The following is a 27,560-nucleotide window of genomic DNA, read 5'->3' on the forward strand; positions in this document are numbered from 1 at the left end:
ATAATCTGTCCTTGACTGGTGTGATGATATGAAAATAAATAAATTGACTCTTGCCAGCCCCATGGTTTGGTTTGGTTTGAACATATTTTATTGTGATTTCTAATTACAAAGGGATTGGGCACAAGCCCTCTCCCTCAAGATGTACATGTGTATATATTATATAGGCTATAACAAGGAACAATCGTCTCTACTTCCTTTCTTCTGTTCACTTTTCCCGCTTCCCTCCTCTAATCTACTTTTTTAAAACCACCATTCATTCCAGATTCGTAGCTTTTTTATTTCAAAGAGAAGTGAAGACAAAGCTATCCAAAAAAAAAAAAAATTAGGAAATTTCAAAGAACTCAAAATTAAGAATTTGGCGGAGAAGAGGTTTCTTTTCTCATATTCGTCACTTTTTAGACACAATAACATGGAAGAGCTTAGATTGGACTGTAAAGAAAAGTTGGGGGGGGGGGGCTTTTGTGAAACAGGCCTCCGAATGAAAATTTCAATACATAAAAAAATAATAACAGTGAAAAAAAAAATTTTGTGAAAGGAGGGGGGTAAAGAAAACTGCCATTTAGAGTTCCAAAAAAAAGTTGCCGGGAGGGGTTTCTTATATTATGTGCCCGTTAACATACTTGAAGGGATAAAAACGAATCGGATTGAAGTGAGAGCTCCCCCCACTTTTTGTCGCCAATTACTCGAGTCTATGCCGTATGTAACACATCAAGGATTTGGAATAATATCAATTGGTTTTTATAGTTTGATTGAGTTAAAACAAGATAAATACTCCATTTCCAGTACGAATTGGTGATAAATATTTAGGATGCCATATTCTCTAAACGTCGTATTAGTTAATTCTGAAGCATATAAAGTAAGACAACACGCATAAGATCTTAGAAAACAAATTGCATCGCATAATTATTAAACACTGTATTAATATGTGATAAAGTTGTCTCACAGTTGCTGAAATCGCACCTGTTTCCTTTCTAACCCCCCCCCCCCTCAAACATACACACAATGGAGGATGTTTGCAAAATCTCTGTGTACGCAGTACTCAATACGTATTGTGTTCCTTGTTATGGGTATACATGTACTTACTGCTTTCTCAGTTTTATAAAGGATTGCGTTAAAAAGTGTCTCTTTTACGTAATACACAGTATTGTTAAAAAAAACCTTCTCATGCAAAAAACCTGCGGCAGTCTGTCTGTATGAGCAATGAGAATGGGCTTAAACTCTGCCAACTGATAAACTGATTTATAATTTATATAATAAAAGAAATAAGAGTGCCAAATTACCCCCCCCCCCTCCCCAAAACGATTTTCCCACAGAAATATCATTTTTGATTCGTGTATATGACATGTAGACCGAAGGCTAAAGCATCTTGTCATAATATCAAAATTAATGAAAATACTAGATCATTTATTTATTTTTCACACAATAATGATAGAATAGAGTGAAATACATGACTGTATGCAGCCACTAAAAGGTTTTCTTAGAGAGGGAAAGAGAGAGAGAGAAGAAAAAAGCTATTACACATGCGTTTTTCTTTTCGGACCACCTCCGAACCCCCTCTCTAGATCCGCGCATGATAAGGTTGTTTGGGGTATACATGTAGATCTATGCACTCAGTTCTAAAGTCCTTCAGTTCATGGTTTAATACATACACGGAATATATTTTTTCAAAGAAAAATCATTATTTTCAACAGTGTTTGAAACAAACTACTACAATCCATGACAAAGACTGATACGGAAACATTCAGCTTCATCAGGCACATTTTATGTGGCATATATACAATGGCATCACTTCAATTATTATGGACTCTAAAAAAAGCATACTGCTCTATTTTCAATTGTTTTTAAAAGATTTGTGAAGGAAATATTCAATAAAAGGACGGCTGGACTGTCTGTCCCCTTTTATAAACCCGTTATACGTCGGCGATGTGTATTGCAGTTGACCGACTTTAGCGTGGGAGAGAAGCGATCTCGGTTACTTCCTTTGATGTGGTAACAATGTGACGTAGTATTTAAACTTCTCGACAAGCAAAGCGTCAGCACGTCACAAACAGTGAAATCCTTTAGGTCTAATGCAATTTGCTCTATATATTAAGAGACTTAGTTGAGTACACTGTAATATATCGTGTAAATCGAAAAATTATATTTTCACTGCACCAGTTCGGTTATTTTGGTCCAGCGTGTAAGATTATGGCCGTAACGGTGTCTGGTAAAATAACTATATATACTAAAGATGCAAATATCAGCATCATCCCATGAATGAAAACAACACACATCGGTCATAACAACACGGCGGAGAAGAGTTTTGACATTTAAAATCAGGATGTAAGAGATAGAACTGTCTCAGATAATAAGTTCCGAGTCCTGATTCCACACAAGTTACAGCGATACAACTCTTGTCTCTATCAGTACCACCAATTACTTAGTAATTAGTTTGTAGAGGAAACAGAGCATTGTATTTATACAAAAAATATAAGTGATCTCTTGTCTGGACATACGCATATGTATGATATTTCATTTTCTTTAGATGATTTGATGTGTTTTTTAAGTCTGAAAGAGATAATGTGTGCAATCCCTTGTCATGAAATATGAATGTTTGGAATTAGCATTAAAAGGGCGAAACATATGAGAATAAACAATTTACAAGACAAAAGACTGGACGAAGATTGCATTTCTCTTTTATAGCCAAATGTGATGACTTGTGCCGTTTCCTTGTCGAGGTAAGACTAATATTTACTTCACAGAAGTTTTTAATTATAAGCTTGAGTTAATTTTGTTGATTTAAAAAAAGATTAGTTCTTTTAAAATATCGCTCCTTGCATGACCTTTCGTAATTGAAAGATATGAGGATATTTTTTTGGTCTGGAGTTCTTGAAAACAATGTTATATATGTATATACCTTTGTACAATGTATATTATAAATAACCATGTGAATCAACAGTTCCTATTCCTGACAGAAATCACTCTCTTTCAAATGTTCACCATAGTTCTTATTCTCATCAAAATTATCCATATGTAAGTATTAGCATATAATGTCTGAACCATTCGTAGATTTAAGTTGAATAAATACTTTGAAAAATTTAATTTAAAGATGATCTTAAAGCATTGGCCAAGTAAAAAATGCATCGTATTTTAGCATATTTCTGCAGAAGACTCCAAAGCTTAAACAGGGAACTTGGATTTAAAGACGTCATATTATGTATATAAAATGTAACAAACTGACATGATCAAACAAAAAATTCCTTGGAGTAAACAAGGTATTCTTGTCATTCTGTAAGAACTACGTCGATGCTCTCTGAGCTTATTGCAGTGAGGTACTCGGTGTGAGTAGAGAGGCTTTGCATCAGAAGGTAATGCTTTTGTCATTTGTGAATAACACTATATACATGTGTTGATACTTATCATTGTGTCAGAGTAATCACAAGCCGATCTGCAAGTCTGTGTATGCAAAACTTGTGTGCGTACCACAGCTTTCTCGGTGTCACTGATATTGGAGTGTCGTAATATACACTGGGGTTTGTTTGGTTTAAAAGTAATCACTATTTTGTCTCAACAATTCTTAAAACGGGAAAAAAGAATGTATGTAAAATATGGTAGCAAAAGTCTTTGTTTGTGTGTGTGTGTGTTTGTTTTAGTTATTTTTGATTGCTCTTGTTGCAATTTAAATTAATATCTTGTAAACCTAATTGCAAAATATACTTTTAGAAATTCCGGACAAAGGAGTACTAGTATGTCCAATAAATAATTTGGATAAATACAGAATGGGTTCGATTGCTGTTTGGGCAGCAAAAAATTACAGACCTCGGTTTTACTGTATCTTTTAATAAAAATTAAATGAATGAAGATACCTACCATGGAAAAGGTAGACCACCGTTTATGCTGCAGCTTCATGCGTATACGACATTGTATCAAAACATGGCAAGAAACGTTGAAAACAAATGGTTCTCCTATTGATTTTGTGCATAAACATGAAATGATACCTTAGAAGAAATAACTATACGTACATGTATTTCAAGTGTGATCAAGTAAATAATAGGGGACGTTAGTTGTCTTGCAACATGATTGATAATTATCCTGCTGACGTCATCTCTGGGAATAATATCTATAATTCCAAAATTACAATGTTTTTCCGTCGTTATGGGGAGGTCAGTTCACGTTAAGTGGACGTAATTGTGCGATGCCTTCTGTTCGTGCAGATAATTAACTAATTTCATACATGCAGTCACAGTAATTCTTTTAAAACATATGGGGACAAGAGTCGATCTTCAGCATTCGCAAACATTGTCTTGGTCAGATAACAAAATACATAGTTTAAGAAACGCACACGATCGTCATCAATATATTCCCTGGCAATAATATTTATCGGTAGCTTGTTGCTGTGACAAAACATCCCTATATTTAAGCATAGATCGATTAAATCTGGTTTATGTTGACTATAAGTTGATTGAGCACATGTTGAAAGATAATCCACTTAGCAGAATTGTTAATTAAGACGAGGCTTTCGTCATGATGATATAGATCTTGTGCACAATCAAATCGCCAATTGTTACTTATTTGTAACCTTACAAAATACTTATTATTTAGTCAGTTCATCTGCTTTTTATGTCTATCAATCAATTAATCAACAACTATGTTAACATGAAACATCTGAAGAAATATAAAGTTACACATCCTCTTAAACAATTTATATTTTTAACTTCACATCGTGGTCCAATGACTTAAACGATATTGGGTTTGACAATTCTTTGTTCACTATAAGCAACTGCGATCTTTGCAAAAGCCAAAAGCCAGCCAAAACTTCATTAAAGGCAATGCTATAAATTCCTATTAGAAATCCTTGCAGTATGGTTAACATTCTTGCCGCACATCGACATAAATCGTTTTATGGGGATCCAATATACATGTATTTACAACTTCTTTGGACACTAATTTTGTGACCTGAAATTGGTGCTTCTGGTAGAAATTTAAAAAAAAAAAACGTGTTTGCTACCTGTTTCAACTTTGCTTCTAAAGGATATAGAAGGGCAAAAATATTTAAAGACATGATAATGATATCTGAATATCTAATTTTTTAGGAGAAAAGGGGGGGGGGGGTGGCCAAAGATTCCAGACGAGTATGTTTAAAACACTCATTGAAGAACCGACCCACAAGAATAAAATACGTTACCTTGATCTAGCCTTCTCGTATCATGCCAATCAAGAACAACAAATTCATTACCAGAACACAGATAATTATGTCAATTGGGGGTCATTTGGCTAATGCTATATTGCAGCAAATAAAACTGAAGTGAATTTTACAAGCTAATTTTATTAGCTGCCAATGTTCTATTTGGGCCATTGACTCGATTAGCACTGGGTAATTATTCAAGGATGGGCTGGTATTGCTAAAATTCATTTATCCAGATATCGGTGGGAAAAAGAAGGAAAGAACACTTATAAAGTTTTCCAGTTTTCAACTACTTGATAGTCTTCAATTTATGATGATATTGAATCACGATATATAGTTCTGTGGAATCATTCCTTAAGCCGAATTCAATCAGTAATCGTTAGTCGATTTAATTCAGTAAATGAAGTGTGAAATTTATTACTTTTAAGATAATACATCACCTTAGATATCCTGTTTGCACGCAGTTTAATGCAACTCAAAGATTGACGTGCTCTTGGATGAATACAAATTGATGTTAACTAAGTGTGAAGTATTTTTTTGCAAATCACAATAGTTTTTTTTCATAAGGTGCCAAGTTCAACCGTAACTGGTTCGAAAAAATCAAAGAATGATGTGCTAGATATTATCATGCTCGTTATTTCTAGACATCTTGACGATTCTTAAATTCTGTAAGCAAAATACTTGCGCTTTCTTATGTAAAGAGATTGTAACATATACTCCAAGAATTTTATACATTAAACTACGGTTCTTTCCACTTCCCTGTGATATTCTTACGTTTATCTCTATTGAGCGTTTGAATTTCTTCATACACTTACATTCTTTACACTTACTCAAACGACTGGAATTGTGAAAATTGGTTATACAGTATTGTTTCAGTATTAAATTTTCTACTCCAGTTCATTCGTATCTACTCTAGTTCTTGCGTATTACTCAAGTACAACATAAAAATTCTACGAATGTTTGCTCTTACTTACATCAAACACCCTTCTGAAATTGGGATGACCTCTAAAATGTTTTGTCAGAATTATCATGCAACATCTGATCTACCTGGCACAACTGTTACATTCAATGTGGTGTGCTCAAAGAAACAAGAACTTGTCACAAATTATAAACAGTATTTTGACATACTAGAATAAAGATTAAAATAGCCAGGGACAGTTCGATTGGCATTAAGGTGTTGAAACGAGGTGTAAGAAATAATCGATCTTAGCATTCCAAAGGACACACTGATTGCTGTCGGCCAAGCCCTTGTGCAGGTTAGACATTCCACTAGCTGTCCTAATGTGACGCTGTGATCTTAGGTTTGCTGAGAATTGTTTTCAAGATTAAGCATTTTGGTGAGTAGGTTCAACATTTTTTTTCTGGTTACTTGTTCACCTCCTGTTGTATATTTAAATCAAAAGGAATATTTCTAGAATTACTTAGGTTTTTGACTTCGTGATTTCCAAAAAATATATCTATGCAAAGTAAGCTCATTTATTGTTTATTTATTTGTTGTGTTTGTTTCAGTTTGAATGTTTTGAGGGATGGGTTGTGGTATCTTCTAATTTTCCAGGAGCTTTCCAAACATTCATCTTTGATGGTTGCCTCATTTATTTGGTGGTGCACAAATGAGCTACTTATTTTAGTTTATAAAATAAATTTTGGTAGCATTCAAATATCTCGTATTATGAGATTAATGCTTTGAAATAGTGTGTTTGGCGTTCATGTACATGAAAGTAAATTATATTGATTTTTTTTTAAATACACTTAAGCATTTTTCGTTCAAAAGTCCAACTCCGATTCTCCAGCTCTGTTAAAAACTTAAAAGTTAAAATCTTCATTCAAGAAGATGAGGGAAAAAAAAGTTTGGAAATTTCATACTTTTTATAAAAACTAAAGAACATTAAGAGATTCTAAATACGATAAGGATTCACTTCAAGTAATTATTTCTGGTGCAGAAATTTTCTGCATTTAGGTTTAATGCATGTAAATGACTTTATGTTCTAAATACATCGAAAATATACAGCAAATCAAAATTCCCATTCAGGTAGAACAGGAATATCATTTAAGGTCATTGTTATATCATTTTGAAAATTGAATATATTTCCTCTCAGAGAAAATATAAACAAGTAACATTAAAAGAAAAGGGGGTTGTCGGCATTTGAAATCCTCTAAATGCAAAGAACCTCATTTGACATTTTCTGTGACTACTTCAAAAATGTATATGTTATACAAGTGTTGATTTTATATAGAAAAGAAACACTTCACCTTTTATTGTCAAACTTTGCAATTCAAAGTGATGAAAAATGCATGTTAAGTACGAATATAGAGTGTCCTTAGCACAGACCTACGCAAATAGATAGGCGATGAAATGTTTTCGAATTTTACTTAAAGTGCAGTTTTAGATAGTCCAATATACCTTTAATTTCACCTGTGCACATGAAATCGTGTCATTGGAATATTTGTTTCATAGAAATTCCAGGGACATGAAAGAAGCTATAAGATTACAAGCAATTTCATGTTCTGCATTTGTGATCAGGTTGATGTCAATATTTTTGCTGCAAAACCAGGCACGTCTTTCTGTGACTAACGAGGGTCTAATTAGGAGAATCAAAACTGTTTGCTTTCATGAATGCACGTGTGTTGTAGGCTTACGGAAGGATAGTTTTGCTAATTAGTTATGTTTATTTAATGAAAACATTTCAAGTTCGGAGAACGGATCGTGTATTCCCCTTCACTGAAATTTGGAATAAGATTTGAATAAAGTGAATACATTCTCTAAGATTTGTGGATTTGTACTTTAACAAAAGTGGATTGTGGATTTTGAAATATAGCATATAAAATTTAAGTTAAGCTTACACACCTTTGTCATAATTTAAGTTTTCTTTCCAAGGAAATGTTTATATACCCGATCATTTTTTAGCATTGTACTACTTTGTAATTTACGTTGGTATACACGAGTATGCTAGATTTACCTGCACATTTTTCAATATTTCAATTTTATCACATTTACACGGATAATTTTTTCCTCTCTAAAATCATTGTGCAGGATTAGTTATAAAATTTAAAAAATCCTCTCTTAAAAATGAAAATTACCACTTAGTTCAATATGCCAAAACCTCATCACAAGCATAAATGGACAATAGAACGATGGAGATCATTCCACATTATAAGAAACTCAGGGGTTTTCATTGAAAATTTAGTCTATTATGATGTCTTGGAGGAATTTTACCTTATTTTAAATATACTATTTTGTATGGGGATCTTTCCCACCCAGAGTTAACATACTTGTATGTTTCTATTTTCTCTCTCTCTCTCTCTCTCTCTCTCTCTCTGGATTCATTCTACACATGTACCAATTAATGATCTATTTTACATACTGCTTTTTCAGTGAATCAGTAATTATTATACAGTGTATGTACCTTGACCTGTGGAGAGAACTCATAGGCGTTTATGCTGCTGTTCGACCCAATTCATGTGTAATGAATAAAATATTTTCAAAACAATCATTCATCATTGATACTATTTGGAATCGACGAACGTTTCCCGGAGACTGATATCGGGTATTTGAGTACTTAGGTAGAAATTATTCATAAATATAAAACCCGGAAGTACACGGACGATGAATCGCGGGATAGTAATCCAAGAGGTGATTATATAATGAGATATGACAGCTTGATGGAATCAAATTTGAGCCCACTAATGTTAACGTTTCTACGTGTACCTCGCTGAATTGTTATGTATCTGGATATTGACCAGAAATATAAGCATTTTATATTAATTGAAGTTTTTTTTAACAGAAATGGCGTACAAGTATTGTAACATTTTCTTTAATTACTAAAAAATGGATACCTGTTAAATGTCAATATCATTCTTTATGAAAAGAAAGACTATATTATTTTGTGATGCAACATATAGATTATATATAATTTTCATTTTATATGAAATTTTTGCAATTTTTAGTACTTGCTGCGACAGGCAAATACCATGTCAAGCTATGCCTGGAATTTTTATGAATTACCATACATTAACTCTTTTGTATAATTTCTTAATTGAATGGAAATAACAAATATCATGAATTAAATGACTATTTCAAAGTTGATGTGCCTAAAACAAAGTATTTGCAAGATTTCTCAAAAGACATTGGTGCATTAATTCTCATTACTACTAAACATTTCCTACTTTTTTCATATTAACTGTTCAAAAGTACTACCTCTTTAATTTCAGCGAGTCATAAATTACAAAGTTTTAACCAAACACACTGTCATACACTTGCGTAATAGGATGATATTTCATAAACTTTAAAACTACTGTCATGTGCAGTGTACAATCGTTAAAGTGTCCTTTAAGATTTGTACGCATAAAGATGACGTATAACGTTAGGTCTGCTTTGAATCAGTGATTTTGGACTTATATCGTGCCCTTCACAGGTAAGGTCACCCAGATTACAAGCTCATCATTTCCGCTACTGGTATACTCATTGATTTGGTCTGATCTTATCATGTTTATAAAGGTAGATAGGGAATATTTTCATTTTCCCTAATCTTACAATCTGATCTGTTATTCTGTTCATCATTGACCGACCGGACTTCTGTTTAGGCATTTCTTGTCGTGCCTTGCAGCTGATAGTTACACGCTGCATCACCTTTCGCCCTTTTGCGACCAATTGGCCTTAAATTATTCCAGTCAGTGGAAAAAAATGATTAAAGATAAACAATTCTGAAAAGACATCATTTCTTAATTACTCTTACATGAAAATGTTCAAAACAAGAAAAAGCAAAGACGTGTTCGTCTGGTCACTCAATTATTTATGGTTGTTTCATATCAAAGCAGCATATTGAATATCGGAGCCGTTTTATTACTATTTTCATTTTCCTCTGATAATGGTCCGTCGCTATAGCTTTTAGATTTATGATTGTAATCTGTCTTGTGCATTTAGTAAGCTTAAAGAAATCGTTTGGTAATATTTGCGTGATAATGAGACCAATAATAAGCCAACATCATGTCAGCACCAACCTTTATTAAAAAGATCTAAACAATACTAGATATATACAATATTACTGCCTTTTACAGTTGATAATGGGTGGAGAAAGTAGGGGCTAAGCTTAGGTACGAATTGATTTTTTGTAATTGTAATCTGTAAAAAAAACTCCATACTAGTGCTCGTTTAAGAAATGCTAGCGATTTTAACCAAGGAAAAGGTCAATTGATGCACACAAATATAGCATTTAGTCACACTTTAAATCCTAACAGTTTATATCGGCTTTGTCAGCTATTAAAAAATTAATTGATCTTTATTTTTATTCAATAAATGCAAAAAAGACCTTGAAAAGTAATTATTGGATAAAAACTACTGTAAAGAATATTGATTCCTGTTAATCAAATTCCAGCTGTTTTTGGCATCATTAAGAACAAAGCTCGAATTCTGTCTTTATATATATATATATATATATATATATATATATATATATATATATATATATATATATATATATATATATATATATATAATGTTCATTGATTTTTATATCAAAAATTCAAACAGAGGCGGAACGGGGATCTGTGTTCATTAAAAACACATGCATTTATGCATTTATAATTAGTACTCAAACAGCAAGCTCTTCCTGGCCTCAATTGGTCGTTGTCACTCGAGTCGATGATCCTATATAGATAAAGTGATATTTTTTGTCTTATTTCCCCCTTGTCCAGTCGATTTTTGTCATCGATCGGCCAGTCAATCGGGTATTAGTATTTGCTTTTTAGATAATCCTGGCTCTCGCGTGGAATACCGAGAACTTTTATTTACCGAGGTGCCTGAAGCACAAGAAAGTAAGCGGGAGTTGTGCGTTTGTTTTAGTTCCTGTGTTGGCTCTAATTACAACTCTGTGTTAGAAAAAGTACATTGTTTGATAAGTGGATTTAAGGGAGACATTTAAAAGATCCATATTATACTACGAGTGATCTGACAACTTTATGAATTATTGTGATGTGTTCTTACCGTATGTTTAAAAAGATATGATTGGATTCATTAACTTATTCTGTTAAGTGAAACGGATGATTCCAATTTATAGTTCATAAGCAGAACATAGAGGTTTGTAATATTTCTCTGGGGAAAATTAGGGGACAGTGTTTCATTCTTTTCAATAAACGCACAATTAATGACTCAGATTAAGTTGTCGCATTCATTAGTTATATCAAAGGGTAAGAAAAAGTTGTTGACCTCCTGATCAAATAAAACCAAGCTGCTATTAAGGTTAGTAAATAAATAAATTAATATTCCTTTTTTTTATCATGCCCTCCAAGCCCGCCGTTTTAATCAAATATGCAAACCAAACAACATACTCTGGAGAATTTACTGTCGATTTTTAATGGAATCGAACATCTACTGATAAATGTATCTGTTGTAGGACACTCGAGAACGATCATACATGTACAATGAAGAGTCATTTTAGCTCACCTGAGTCAACAGCAGCAATCTTACTGAACGAAGTCTAAACGTCTTTTAAATAGAACTACTGAATTCAACTTCTTTTGAAGAATATCTGGACCGATTAAACAATCATTCTTTGGTTAATTGTCAAATTAAATGTCATGGTCAAGCGTCAGGTTTTCCTTCTCGGAGAGATAACAAGGAACAATAAAAACAGCAAAGTTAATCCTTCTCTTAAAAACATTGATGCCAGATGGAACAAGTTTCTTACATAAAATTATTCAAACCTTGACCCATGAATTAAGACAGGTGTCTCAGTAAGGTTCATTTAAATCATTTTTTTTAACTGAAGGACGATCCAAGTACAATAAGCCTTCATTTAATTTTTCAAATTGGTATGCAAAAATACTTGAGTGGTTTTTTTTTTTAAATTTGCAATCAAAAGCTTATCTAAGATAAATGGTATATAAGCTTGTGTCTTACCACTTTCTAATCAGAAGACAGGTTTAATGTAACGTTTAATTTCCGTAGACTTTTTTGTGCACTAGATTTTTTAAGTACGTACTTGAAAGATTTTTCTTCTATATACGCATATATCTTAGATATTTTGTGGATTAAATGCTTTTTCGAGTAAAAACAAAAAAAAGATACACATTCGCTGTACCCAAAATCTCGTAAAAGTCTTGAATGAATCAAAGAATAGAAAGTAAAATGGTCACCCGAATTATCATATTTTAGCATTAGTTCAATAAGTGGATTCATTGTGGCAAGCTTGTTGTCGAGTTCAGTTGCCTTTACGATATCTTGTCCTAAGATATGATAGCAAGCTTGTATTCTTATACGAGTTAAGTAAAAAAAAAATGTATGATTTAGAGCAAACTTCGCGAGGAATTTTAAATCCAGCTTTTACATAATAATAATATATGCACTGTAAAAAAAAAAATCAGCATGATTACATAAAGAAAATCAAGTTTGTGTACAAGCCCTCTGTGTAGTTTGAGAAATGAATATGATATATTGTTTGTGTTTTATTGGTTAAATTTGTAATAGCAAATGGTGAAAGCCATATTACTGTAGAGAGAAGAATAATCCCAGAGCCTCTTGTTTTAATTTAAAAGTAGATATTTAATCTGCAAATGGAAACTGTACAAATATTTATTAAATATGCATCAAATCAATCTGGCCTTCATCCTTGAAATTTTTGAATTATTCCCTGATCGCCATTCTTCTTATCAGAGAATACATTGTAGTTCAATCCACATTGCCAGACACAGAATTGGAATCTCAGCTGTTCAGCAGGCTTGTTGTAATTGTAGAAGCCAGAAATTAAAATTAAACACCTGCATGTGTTGTCTTAGGAAATTTATGAATATAAATGTCTATAGATCTGTAGGTCCAAGAACTTTATAAATAAATTAATTGTGTTTCCTATAGATAAGAAATGCTACATGTATGTATGGGGATTGCTAGTCTAGTATATATCATTGAAAAGCGTATGAAACTATGCTCCTTTTAAAACCTATTTTTCTTGGAATTAAACAAAGACAAAAAAAAAAACTACATAAGTACTTTGGTATGTGAGCTATAGTTTGATATTTTCCGTAAGAAAAAACATTTTAAAATATCTAGGAAAGTTTATAACGTAATACATGTATCTTTCTACAAAGTTATTTGTACAAAAGATAGATCTTTTTGCCCTACAATAACGTCAAAGGTTTTCTTGTTGTAAAATTTCCTATTTAAAGCAGAAACAGTGTCGATTTAAAATCATTTTTCGAGGGGGTAGGGATTCAAACTATTATAATGAAGCAGATATCTGTGTTGAAAAGAGATATGGGCGTTTTCTAAGGTTATAGAAATCAAATCAAATAGCTTTCACAGAAACATATATAATTCATCTGTTTAATTTTTTATTAATCAAAATGATTTCATTCTATTTGTTTTTCCCCAAAAATTCTATTCATTTTAAACAACTACATGTACAAAACATATTTTCAGATGTCAACAAGTACAAATTTTACCCATTCGGAGTACCCAAAATATCATAAAAGTCTTAAAAGCGTTAAAGAATATATCACAAAGGAAATATCTGAGTTTTTAGCATCATTCCAGTAAGTGTATACATATGACTATAGCTTGTCGTCTTCTTCAGTTGTCTTTACTTCTTGTATTGTCCTGAGCTGGCCCTATTGATAGGATCGTAAGCTTGTCTTTTGTATAAGGTTTAATTTATATGCACAGTTCATGGATTGCACGTTCGAAAAGACTAAGATCGATACTTTTTAATTTCAGACAAAAGATTTCTTTCATAATGAAAGAGACAGAGGAGAGCCATGAAGTATTCGAGAAATTCCGGGATAACACGAGAACTTAGGACGATTGTTGGAATTCTGACCGTTCTTATCTGGCGGACTAAACAGCAATGATTCGGTGCTTAATAAATATGGAAATATCCATAGAAACGTTTCTTTGAATGTAATTGAGGATAAAGAAAGAACTACGTAAAGAATGTTTTATCTTCCATGGAATTTACCTAAGGGAGTCATTAGAAAAGTACCTGTGTGAAATGTGTATCTTTTTTTCGTTTTGTTCTTATAGGAGGAAAATTCCTACAGGTTGTTGTGATCTCTTTGTGGTTGACCTGTTGTAAATATTGTAACATAAATCAGGTATGGGTCTTGAGAATGTATCCTGGGATAACTTGATGGTGTCGGCCTCGGAAGCTGTGTTTAACGACAAGTGTAATTTTGATAATTTTTCTCATACACAAATGAACTGCAGTGAGATTGACTTTTCAAACAAATCGGATAATATTTCTGTGATAGTGTCTCAAAATCTTTCCTATTTTCTTCCTAATTGTTCTTTTGGGAATACGTCGCTTGGGAATTGTTCCACGGAAAACGTTTCAAATGTTGCCACCAAACCTGGAAAGTCTCTTGCTGAAATAATTGTAATAGCACTGTTATGTGCAATTCTTTCCATCCTGACTATAGGGGGTAACTTACTGGTTATAATAGCTTTCAAAATGGATAAACAGTTACAAACAATAAGTAACTACTTTTTGTTAAGTTTAGCTGTTGCTGATATGACGATTGGATTTGTATCAATGCCTCTGTATTCTGTGTATATTATTATGGGAGAATGGCCCCTGGGCCCTGTGTTTTGTGATTTCTGGTTATCCTTGGACTATTTGATGAGTAACGCATCAGCTGCAAACTTAATGCTGATTAGTTTTGACCGTTACTTCTCCGTAACCAGACCTCTGACTTACCGTGCAAAGAGAACGACTAAGAAGGTCGGAATTATGATTGGATGTGTATGGTTAATATCCTTGTTATTATGGCCGCCATGGATTTTTGCATGGCCGTACATTGAAGGGGTTCGATCTGTTCCAGAAAATGAGTGTTATATCCAGTTTATTTATACAAACATATATGTGACAATAGGGACACATTTTGTTGCTTTTTGGCTTCCTGTTGCGCTAATGTGTTTTCTTTATTTTAAAATATATAGAGAAACTGAAAAAAGACAAAAAAGAATGCCAATGCTGTTGGCAACAAAAGACTTTAAGGGGTTCAAGAAAAGTTTATCACAGGAACAGAACTTGATGTATTCGCCACGATCCTCGTCTTTGGAACTGGACGACATGTATGAACTAGCAGAAAGCCTGGCCCAAAACGATAGATCGTGTTCTCGTTGGTTTTGCTGTAAAATAGATCGCGATGACGACTGCGATGAGCTGAGCAGCAGTGACCAAGCGTTGCCGTTAAGCTTAGAAGTTGAGTCGACAGGCAAACCTGCGCACCCATCTAAACATGCCAATGGTTGCCACCGAAATGGAGGACCTTCTCGCTCAAATGGATTTGTTATTCCGCTAATTGCGATGGGTTCGAGTCGAGCGTCCTCTGTCATCACTTCTCCGGAATCATTAACCAAAACGTCAAGTGCGAACACAGATTTATCGGCGTTGACCAATGAATGTCAAAGTCCACTTCTCGATGATACTGACGAACTCTACACTATTGTCATTAATATCCCTAGGGAGGAATCAATTAACATAACCCCTAGTCCATCCATTCAGATGACTGCAGACACGCAAGAAGTCAATCAAAAATACAAATCGGGACCAAATAGGAAATCTGATTATGAACTTGAAAAAATTTCGGAGGAAGTTATAGAGCGTATATCCACCGAAGAAGGGTTAATGTCAAGTAGTGAGTCTATTCCATTACCAAAAGGGACTCCGGCACTAGGACGTCGGACTAGGTACACAGACGCAAATAGAACTGCTCAGCAGGCAAAAATTGCTAAACAAGCTGCACTTAAAGTAAAACAACAACAAAGAGCTAGGAAGAAACGAACAGAACGAAAACAAGATAAGAAAGCTGCCAAAACCTTGAGCGCCATTTTATTTGCTTTTATCATTACATGGTTGCCATATCATGTTGCGACTTTAGTAGAGGTTTCGTGTCCAGGTTGCGTTCCTATGACCCTTTACACCTTTGGTGAGTACTAACAACCGACCTTAACTTATTTATAGTTCCCCTTTATTAAAAAAAGAAGTGTTTAAGGGTTTCGTGACCGTTCATTTGGTCCGTAAAATGTCTTTGGCAATCAGGAATATTATAAGGCATTATTAATGAAGCTGGCATTATTATCTTTAATTTATCGACCTACTCAAGTAAAAATCAATTCTATTCGTGTAAATTGTAAAATAGGGCAAATGCCACTCAATGTGATTTATAGGAAAAACCCTGATTTAGCTTAAAATGTGTAAATATATTGAATTCCAATCTCAAGCATTCAATTAATTGCCCTTGCTATATTTCTCCTTTTTTTATAACAGACATGTTTAAATAAGGACAATTGCGTTCGATCAGTCTTGACGCCTGCTCCCTGGTATAAACCTTCGACCTGATTGACCGTCATACGACATTTGTCCAGGGAGGGGGGGGGGTTAATATATAACTGGAGCAAGGAAAACTTCGTGATAAATATATGTTTTAGCAATAATAAAGCAGGTGCAAACTGTTTTACAAATTTCTATTAATTTTTTATGTATAACCTTTCTTTAAATACAACCGAAGCCTTTTATTTAATTAATTAAAATACGTAAAAGCAATTTAACTTTCTGCGATAAGTCTGTGTAAGAGTGTAATATGACCATGTTCTTTTAATTGTTCATTAATTGGAAATGATTAATTAAAAGGACAAAAAATCTAATATTCAAATTTTTTTAATTTTGATTTTGTAAACATGAAAATCAAAAAAACAAAACAAAACCAAAAACAATCTAAATAAGTAAATACTGTATATAGGGTTTTCACCCCGTGTTATTTTCGCCCTTTCACACTTGCAAACAATTTTGCCCTGTTTTTGATTCGCCCAGTCACAGTTCTGTTAAGAAATAAAACTGTCTTCTTTAAATTCGTCCCATCTTAAATTCGCCCAAATGTGTCTATGGCGAAAAAGGCAAAAATAAAACAGAGGCGAAAATTTCCCTGTATACAGTATACGTATGATGCAAAATATCAGATGTACATTTACATGCAATTATCAACTTTAATTTTATAGAAACCGGGGTTATAAGACAACTATGGATAAAAAACATCAGAAATTACTTCTTCTAATCGGAATTAAAAAGTTATATATCCTTCATTCTAAGTTCGTCAATAATGTTGCTAGGCATATGTAAACGAATGTATGGCACTTAAAAGATTTTAATGGCAATATCTATTTTTAGTAAAAATTTAAAAATTCACTAGCAATTATCAGGAATGTGGGCTAATCTTAAATTGGAACTTCTGTGAGGTGTGAAGATTCAGATTATGTGTTCCTCTTCTAGTCCTTCTCAAGTAATTTTAAGGGTGATCCAAAGTGTTATCAAAGTGTCTTTCATCTCACGCCATAACACATGCAGACGTCAAACTCGCCAGAAGAAATTGACAAGTTACCCGTTTTATGGTGTAGTGTGATTGCTATTACTGTATTACTGCGCTTCTACTGTCAGGAAAATTAATTCTTTAAGTAAATTATTATCTTAAGGAAGCAACATACTCGTGAATGGAAGCCTAAGTTAGGTAATAAAAATGACGCTTTTAGCCACTCCAGGATATATAATGAAGTAATGGACATACGGAGCTGGATTAATTATTCTGTTAACAAATTCATCTCTAGAATGAAGTTTGTACCCTTCTATTAAAGAACTTTTAAAGAACACGGAAGGAGATACTATTTGCGATCTACAATTTTGTTATAATCATAAAGGATTAAATGAATTTACTGCGGGCGATTGACTCCCAATGAGAAAAAAAGATTCCATAACCAGTAGTTAGTAACCGTTTTTTCCCCTTAAACTCGAGTTCCTATTTTTTTAATTTTCAAGAGGCACGAGGCTTGCTGAGTGTCTCTTAAAATAAAAAAAAAAATTGAGGAAAGAGAGTTTGAAAAAATAGGCTACTAACAAACGTTGGTTATAGGACCTGTTTCTCCATCGTACAAACATAGACTTGTACGTAAAGATTCAATCAAAGTCGTCCTAGGTGCTTCCTAACCGTTACTATGTCTAATATTTGAATATCGATAGAATATAATCCTTCGAGGTTACGATATGTATTACAAGACTCATCTTATTTTTGCTGCAAATTCAACACTCTTCATAACAATAATCATATTAATCATTTTTTAGTTCATATCAGGAACATAGTTTATTTACAATAGTACATTTTTATTGAATCAAATTTGAAGCAAAAAGTGAAGACATTTCGACTACTTATTTTGGCACATTTTTCCCCCCTTTTGTTTATTTCCATATTATCAGATGTCCTTTGTTATTATCTTGATATTCCTAGAACATTTTTTTCTCTCATTAAGTTTGCTTGAAATATCTGAATAAAGAGTATTCTAATGCACCTGAAGAAGATATTATATATCGTGTAAGGGAATTTGATTACTGGCATACTTATTAGGGCTATTAGAAATTTATAATATTACGGCACGCGCAGTTTACTGCTATACACATTTTCCTATGTTAATTAAAGAAGTGCTGAACAGTAGAGCCCAGCTAATAGTGTACATGCAATGCAGCTTTTTTTCTCTGATCATGAATTATCAAAATTTGAGGAACAGTCAACTTGTACAAGTAATGCAGCCTATCGATTATAAGGTCTATCTATTCTCTCTGTCCTTAAGCTATAGTTACTTGGAAATTTTACTCAAAGCAGTTAGAGCTCAGTTAGCCTAATGGCTCTCCTCATAGTATCCGAGCATCCGTACAATTGCATAGAGCACTACACTTTAGCTCTGTTTATAGGGCGAAAAATTTACTCGTGTATATTGTGTGCAAAAGTATTTAAATTTTCTGTGCGTTCACTTGGGGAATTGGGTACTATGAGTATATGTATAGCATTTAAGATAATTTTTCAAATATTGTTCATTTGCAAAATGGCTTCAATAAGGCTCGTTTCCTCACGGAGAATGATTCATTGGTTGTATATTGTTTTACGTCCCATTCGAGAATTTTTCACTCATTTAGAGACGTCTCCATATACCGCTGAAGGGCTTCAAATTTTGACCTTTACTAGGCACTCAGGGCCATTGAGCAGTGAGGGATCTTTATCGTGCCAACGCCTGCCGTGACACGGGGCCTCGGTTTTTAAGGTCTCATCCGAAGGACCCGCAACTTTCACTTCAAAGTGCCGGGCGCATGGCGAAGAAACAGTTGCTATCCATTTTTTATCAACTTAGGTCAGTCGCGGCCGAGATTCGAACTCACGACCCCCCGATCACGGAGCGAGCGCTCTACCGACTGAGCTACCGTGAACGGTCACGGAGAAAGAGAATGCTATAATCACGTGTTCATTTTGGGTGCTCCCATGAACAAAATATTTGGAGAAACCAAAAATTCAACTGATCGGTTTTAAAAAGATATGTCCAATAGAATTTTTAACGGAACAGTAATTAGAAAATTTCGGAATGCACAGAATATCTGCCGGGCCACGGACAATTGTTACCATCACTGAACACAACGGATGAACCACTCGGTTATCAGATGAACGTACGCGCGAGCTTGCTTCCAACTGGTAAAGCAAATTTTATTATGCGTTCATTTGACGAGAATTGCACGCAGGAACAAAATATGTGAGCAAAAAGATATGTACCTATCCCAAAATAGGTGTAAGTTAACTTAAATAAGTAAATTCTTCGTACGAGCAAATGTGTTTATATGTGCCGAAATTTCTTTTGTGATATATTTGCATATCTTTAATAGATTTGGAATTGTGCATAGCTCGCCGTATAAACAAGGCTATACATGTATATGCATAAAATATACGAAACAAAATAATTCTTCATATTGTCAATTACGATGAAATTATAATTGCATAAATTAATCTTAAAGGAATAAAGATTTCTTTAATAACTCTTCCGAGCTGAGAGCTTAAGTAATTTTTTGATCACCCGTTGACCCGCGTCCGTCTTGTCTGTTCATCCGTACGTCTGAGAACTTTACACATTTTCTACATCCTCTCAAGAAATTTCAACCAAACTTGGCACAGGGTATCTTTTGGGTAATGCTGGTTCAAACTTCTTTTTTTAAATGAGGGGACATGCCTTCAACAGAATAATAGTCGAGAAAAGGCAAACATAGGGTTGGGTCATTAAAAGCGGCCACAAATGGGTTCAAAGTTTAACGTAGGAATTTTTTAAAGCTTCTTGTCAAGAACAGAAGGGTCATGAGAAATCACATTATAACGCATCCTGGGGTAGTTCAGATTAAAGATTGTTCATAGTATAGCTTTAGAGGTGAGGTTACAATAGGGAATCAAAGCTTCAGGGAAAAATCTTTATATAATCACCTTCTACTTAAGAACACCAGTTATTAGTCATATTACGAGGGAAATTTGAAAAGTTCTGAGAACTGTTTGCTAAAATATTAACCATTTCACGGTAGATAATGTTATAACGACATCATTTTCTTATTTTTATTAGTCATATATTTCTTATTTTCTTTTTTTATGACGTTATGACCCGGAAAATGACGTCAGAGTTTCGAAACTTAGTCGCGGTTTTGTCCACATGACATTCAAGTAATGAACAAAGGTTGACTTTAAAATTTTACTTCGCTGAAATTGTTCACTTGTTACGTCATTTTTATGGTCAGCATACTAAACACACGGGATTCTGACGCCATTTTCGGAGTTATTACGTAATAAAAATTAAAAAGTGACGTCACAATATGTTTATATCTTTGTGATCAAACTCAGTTTTTCTCCGTTTAACGGTTAATATTTTATCAAACAGTTCTCAGAACTTTTCAAATGTCCCTCGTAATATACTAGCATCTCAGGTAGTGCAGATTCAAGTTTATTCAAATTGTGGTACCTGGGGAGAAAGGGGAGGCAACAAAAGTGGATCAGAGTTTTACTTATAAAATATATGGGATACTTAAGTTATTTTTAATTTTTTTCTAAGAAGAACTGAAAATGATTATTCATACTATGCAAATATTCTCAGGTAAAATAGTGGATCACTGGAATACAGTATATTGGTATCTAAGTAAAAGCTAGATATTTTTTCAAGAGTAGAGACCAACACTAAATCATACTTACCGGTATATCATGCCAACAACCCCAAGTTGTGTGGATTCAAATTATGAACCTCGGTTTAGGCTTGAGTTAAAATCGTAATATTTACATACATTTCCAAATATTTTCCCTTAAGATTCTTTGCAAATTAGAAAAAGTTCATGTTCTCATGAACTACCATGAGATGAGTAAGAATATTTCCATTGTGACGTAATTGAAGTCAAAAAATAGTGCGATTTTTTTTTTTCAAAATAAATCACAAATATATGTGGCAAGTCATCAGGAGAATAATTTAAATGTAAGATATGAATTTAATTTTTTGATAATTCATGAGGTACATGAACTACAACGCTTCACACCGGCATATTTATCATGAAGCCCTAATACACTTCATGAAATATGCCGGCGTGAAGCGTCGAAGTTCATATCCTCATGAATTCTCAAATATTAAATTCATTTCTCGAAACAAACTTTATGCTTTTATACTGAAAAAAAGCCTTTAAAAACTTCTCCAGAATAGCAATTAAGGCCATGTTAGTCATTGATAATAAAGCAATATTACGGAATCAAAGTTTTGCTTGAAGTTTTATTTGTTTGGGATGAAAATTGTCAGTACATGTAATCATTTAATATTCTGAAAAAATGCATTGTTACAATGTTACACCTCCATCTCTAGTTTATCCAAAACAGGAAAATTCCACTCCGATACAGACGTTAAGTTTGCTATTATCCTTCCGTTTTCTAGTATCCTTCCGTTTTCACTGATAGAAGACTTAGTGAGACTACATGAACAATCCCTTATGGTTCCAGCCGACAAGGCTTGTAATAACAATTTCGTCTTTGTTGCAAGTTTCATTATTTTAAATGTACTGTAGAAGAACTTGGTTTTAATTCTACGCCTGGAAAACCAACTTATACTCGCAGTTAACTTTCTAACGACGAAATTCTTCAAAATCAAATATCAGTGTTTAACATGATACTTTTAACACTCCAGTCAACGAAGGTGCGTTCGATCTTCCCTACCTATCTGGATTCCTAAACTTCATAAAATTCCTTGCAAACAAAGATACATTGCCAGATCAAGCAAATGCTCTACCAATCCCCTATTTTGCCCTTTACAAAAATATTAATTGCTGTAAAGGAGAAACTTCAGACGACAGGCTACTGACAGATAAGTTGATGTTACCGGCATTTTAACAACCTCGTTTAAAGTCATAATAATATGCTATAAAGATTCAAATTTGTTCAAAGTATGAGTTCGTTATCTGGGCCATAATAGAAGATATATTTTTACATTGGTATATAGGGGTTACATTGGTATATAGGGGAGAGTCTTGAAAGAACATTTGGTTATGGCTAGTCGTTTTAACAATGTAGTGTATTCTTATTTTCATCATAATGGTATATCGGTCACCAGCATGGTGTAGAAAAATTAAATGACACGCTTAAGCGAGTCAATGAAAATTTCCTACAATGATGACAACCTTCTTACATGTGTATTTCCTATGATAACAATAAAACATTATTTTCACTTAAATAATATTTATTGTTTTCTTCTCACTTCTTTCAAAATTTATAGATATTTACAGCCCTATCGTGGAATCATGGAAGTTTTGCAAGTATATTGAAAAGCCATACTAGTATGTCAGCAATGTGACTTACAGATAAGAAGTAGTGCAATTTTGATAAGCATTAATAGCAAGTACAAAATGTACAAACCTTTTAATTTTCAACATTTTTAAAACAAGGAATAAACAGTTTTATTAACAAGACTAGTTTTAAATAAATTTTCATGTTCTCGAAAAGGTAAACCGGTGTCATCGTCTAGTGAGCAACCCCCCCCCCCCCCGGAAGCCTGGCTATATACTGGGGGGGGGGATGACTACGTACATGTATATAGTGAGCCTTCCCCCCTAAACGACCGTAGTGAGGATTTTATTTACATCGACGATGTATTTGTATTTGCATTAGGAACCGTATTATATAAATTATTTACAGAATTCTTTATTTACCTCTGGAAGCCCGACATTTATGAGATTAATATCATGAAAGAATCAGTTTAAACTGTTTCAGTACTATTATCCTTCAAAATCTGACTTTCTTGTATAAATTAATTCAGCGCTAAAATGAAATGGCAATGTTTTAAGAACGATGCATGCTAAATACAGATATATGTAAAACATTTTTAGGCCCCGTCTTACATTCATGACCGTAGGAACCGGGGACACGGCCCCCGTGCCCTCCCCCCAATAATTTTGCCGATATATAGAATACTAAAGTAAACATAGATACTATATGCTTGTGCCCCCTCAATAAAAAGGTCTGATGACTTTTTTTTTTTTTTTTTTTTTTTTTGCTTGTCAGGAAATTTTTGGTAGTGCCCCCTCAATTGTCAACTGAAAAATATATGGCTGTGCCCCCCCCCCCCCCCCCCGCCAAACTGAAATTGCTTCCTACGGGCCTGTTAACATTTTTTACATAACGTATGTATGCGGCATATATCTCATATAGATTAGCAGTACAATATCCGTTGATATTTTATAAATTTAGGAAATAGTGAATTTTAAATTATAAATACGCAAAACTTGCTAAAAGTATACTTGAAAAATAAATACATGTAGTTTAGGTTTACTAAGATATAACACTTACTTAGCTATGCATAATCGTCAATTTTAGATGTCGCGCGAACATAATTTGTATTATAGGGATGCCACGTATATTCAGTATTACTGTATGTTTAACTTGTGCATACCATGCAAATTTAATTTTATTTACTAATTTAAAAGTTTGATTTACTAGATAGTATGACCGTGTGTCGTTTACATAATGCTGATTTTCACAAATCTGAAAAATACCTCATATGTTGAGTCTGTTCTTATCAATATTCATGAATACATTTTATCATTTGAATGATGAAACAAATAGGGAAATTGAAATTTAAAAAAAAATATAACTAAGATGTTTTAATTATTAATTTATATGACGGAGAACTTTATATTCAAACACTGCCGAAAACGTCAGTATAAAAAAAAACATTTTTTACAATAAAAAAAAAATATTATTCCGGAAACTATATTTGAGGGGGAAGTCTCACTGTGGAGGGGGGAAGACTGGCTATATAGTGAAACTTCCCCGGGAGAAGTCTCACTATATAGGCAGTCTTCCGGGGGGAGGGGGGAATTTCACTATATAGCCAGTCTTCCGGGGGGAGTCTCACTATATAGCAAGTCTTCCAGGGAAGTTTCACGGGGGGGGGGGGGGGGGGGGGGGGAGTCTCACTATATAGCCAGTCTTCCAGGGGAAGTTTCACTATGAGGGAAGTCTCACTATATAGCCAGTCTTCCGGGGGAAGTTTCACTATGGATGCACTCTCGCTATACGACATCGGATCAAAGATTGTAAATTATATTCTATTTCTGTAAGCGTACAGTGTTGAAAAGCCATACATGTATGTCAGCAAGGTGACTTCCGGGTTAGGATTTACAAATAAAAAGAAGGGATCCCCCCCCCCAAGTTATGACTTGGGGATGGGCCTACAAACGGGAATCATAATTTATACGGGAAAGAAAAGCAAGACCATGTTTTTTTACATTAATATTGTGGATTAAATTTTGGTTACTTCATGACACATTGGCGTTAGGGGTGCCACAATATGTAATCAAAATTTTTCATGGGAATATTAAATGTATGTGAGATTTGAGGTTCAAGGGCCTCTCTTTGTATGTGTTTGTTGCGGGGTTTTTTTTTTTTTTTTTTTTTCGTTAATGGAATTTCATCCTTTTTCACAATATTTTTATAATTAATTAATGAGACATATGATTAAAAATATGAGTTTATAAGAAAGAATTGAAATACAATCATCTTTATTTAGAGTACGCCCATTTTGTTAAAGTCATGGCTTCTCCTGCTATGAGGGGAGCTTGATAAAAGTCTAGTACTTAAGTGTCTTAAAAACTTTGTGATACTGTGAAAAGTTTCGCCGTATATGAACAAGTTAGATATGTTGCTGAGATCCTAAGAAGCATGGGCCTGAATTTTATATTAGGAAGGGTTCATGATTTGAAAATTGAGAGAGATACAATAACAAAAGGAAACAGTCTACTGAGTACGATGATTTAGGTACCCAGGGAGTATTTTATTGACTTAAAACAATAATTGTTTTATTATATGTATATGATTAAGTAATGCAAACTCGTCTAGCAAACCTGTCATATATTAAAATAAGATGAAGTTTTAGCGGAAGCTGGATTTCATTGGACACTTAAGTAATTGAAAGTTCTGAATGGTCTAGCATAGAAAAAAATCAAATGCTAAGTACTTTTACCTGAAAAAAGAGTGCAGGTTAATATAACCTTATGATTTCTAGAATGTCTGATTTCAGCCAATCAGAAAGCTAAGAACCAAATGAATCAATCATATAATAAAACTGAATGTTAACTCAACGAACGGAATCATGTATATGTTCTACACAGAAAATCGATCTTGATAATGTGAAAATTGGTAATATTATTGCTAACATCTTATTAAAGACATGGAAAATCTCCGTTAAATCTGCTACAGTGAGTTGCCGGTAATGGAAGCCTTATTATCCCTTATGTAACCTGTGACAAATAAAATTCTTTACATAAGACCTATATAGATCAGGTTCGATGTATATGCGTCACGACAAATATGGCGCGGACGTCATTAGAGTTTTTCTCTTTATAAAGATATCATACGACCATTATTTTTCTTCTTATCAATCAAATAATATATTTGTTATCTAAATACTTCTGACAGTGATATAATTAGTGTGCAGCTGGATTTTGATCAGTTCACGGTCCCCAATATCATGTTGTCAATAGTCGAAGGAACACAAAAGATGAAAATTGAGAACGTATTGATATTTTTGAACTACAAACCAAATAGTTCTTTGTTACGAAGTATTTCATTTTTGGAAACAATTAAATATCAGAGTTTGTTCTACATCAGTCTTCATCAGCCTGGGGATTGGATCATTTTTATTTGACAAATTAATACAATTATAAGATATCTGTGACAGTAAAACACATGTATAAAGATTTACAATGCAATAATTTTCTGCACTTCGTTGCTACCGTATAGTAGGTTTTTGTTTTTTAAAAAAGAAATTGACAAAATCATATAATAAAATTAAATAGATTAATTGATATATATGTATATCAAACAGATCATCGTGTACATGTGTTTACTTTTAAAATTTCTGAAAAAAGTGCAGGTTTTGGAAGACAAATTCCCTTGCCCTTTTAATTTAATCATAAACTCAGTCGTTAATCGTATTGTGTTTTCTCTTCAAATCTTTCAGAAAATGTGTAGGATTTTAATTATACATGTACCATCAATTGAAATTTACTTTACCTCACAATGCTTTAATTTCTAATTCTTTTTTTCAGCTTACTGGTTTTGTTACATAAATAGTACTATCAATCCAGTGTGCTACGCACTTTGCAATGCCAACTTCAGAAAGACTTTCTGGAAGATTTTAACTTGCCGTTGTGCACGCAACCGGACGTTGATGCAGCGTCGTATGACGTCAATATATTCGTTTGGTGCTACAAACAGATGACCCCTAGCCGGTTTGGACCATGAAATTGGAACACCGACAAGGCGTGAGAATGACGAAGTAAATTGTGATGGGATTTGATACCTGCATTACAAAAGAAAATGTTAAATTAAATTTGAATGAGCAGATGGAAACATATGTTGTGATGGTCGAAGATGATGTCAAAATATGACAGATTCCATTGTATTTATTGTTGACGCACAATCTAAATCAATCTGCTTTACTTGTTACAGATATTGCATTGCCTTCTCATTGTCTGTAATTCATAAGTCAGAACTTTCGATTTCTCCAGACTGTGATAATTTACGCGATTAAAACTACTCATTTGGACTTATTAATAAGTTTTAATTCAAATATTGTTCTGTTTGAACTTTTAAGAACCCTCTATACACTGCACACTAAAGAGTTCCGATTTTGTGGTATTTTTATGCAGATAGAGTACTGTAAACCAACTTTTATTCGCGTGCGAGAAATTTTCGCGAGGTTCGCGAGAGCCTCGTCATCGCGAATATTTCTCGCCGTGAACCGGTCCTTAAAGTCTCTCTTTCTATTAACAACAGATAAAAAAGGCTTGGTCGCGAAAATTAATCGTCGCGAACTAGTTTATCCCCGGTAAATCGCGAAATAAAGTCGTCGCGAATAAAAGTTGGTTTACAGTAATCTGCCCTTCGATCTAGAATATGATAATTGAAATGTACAGTGTATAATACTTAATTTGTGATCAAAATCAAGCATTCATACAATTTTAATAGGCCAAGACAAACATTTGCAGGCATTTTGCCCACTAAAATAAACAACAGAGATTTCTGTTCATCAGTA

At 33.6% G+C, this 27,560-nt stretch overlaps 1 protein-coding gene across 2 annotated transcripts; it reads left to right on the forward strand.

Moving 5' to 3' along the window:
- Nucleotides 1-2,369: 2,369 nt before the first annotated feature.
- Nucleotides 2,370-27,560, forward strand: LOC133182312 (muscarinic acetylcholine receptor M5-like). Of its 2 annotated transcripts, none has more exons than XM_061317100.1 (3): nt 2,370-2,717; nt 13,869-16,081; nt 26,572-27,560. In XM_061317100.1, exons 2-3 carry the CDS (start codon nt 14,248-14,250, stop codon nt 26,742-26,744), a joined length of 2,007 nt encoding a protein of 668 aa, XP_061173084.1. In that variant the 5' UTR covers nt 2,370-2,717; nt 13,869-14,247; the 3' UTR covers nt 26,745-27,560. The 2 variants fall into 2 exon arrangements, with proteins under 2 accessions (XP_061173084.1, XP_061173085.1); XM_061317101.1 differs by lacking the exon at nt 2,370-2,717 and adding an exon at nt 11,172-11,237.

Source organism: Saccostrea echinata, unplaced genomic scaffold (assembly GCF_033153115.1).
Source record: "Saccostrea echinata isolate AGI-Se365-2 ecotype Australia unplaced genomic scaffold, CSIRO_AGI_Sech_v1 ptg000009l, whole genome shotgun sequence".
Classification (NCBI taxonomy): Eukaryota; Metazoa; Mollusca; class Bivalvia; order Ostreida; family Ostreidae; genus Saccostrea; species Saccostrea echinata.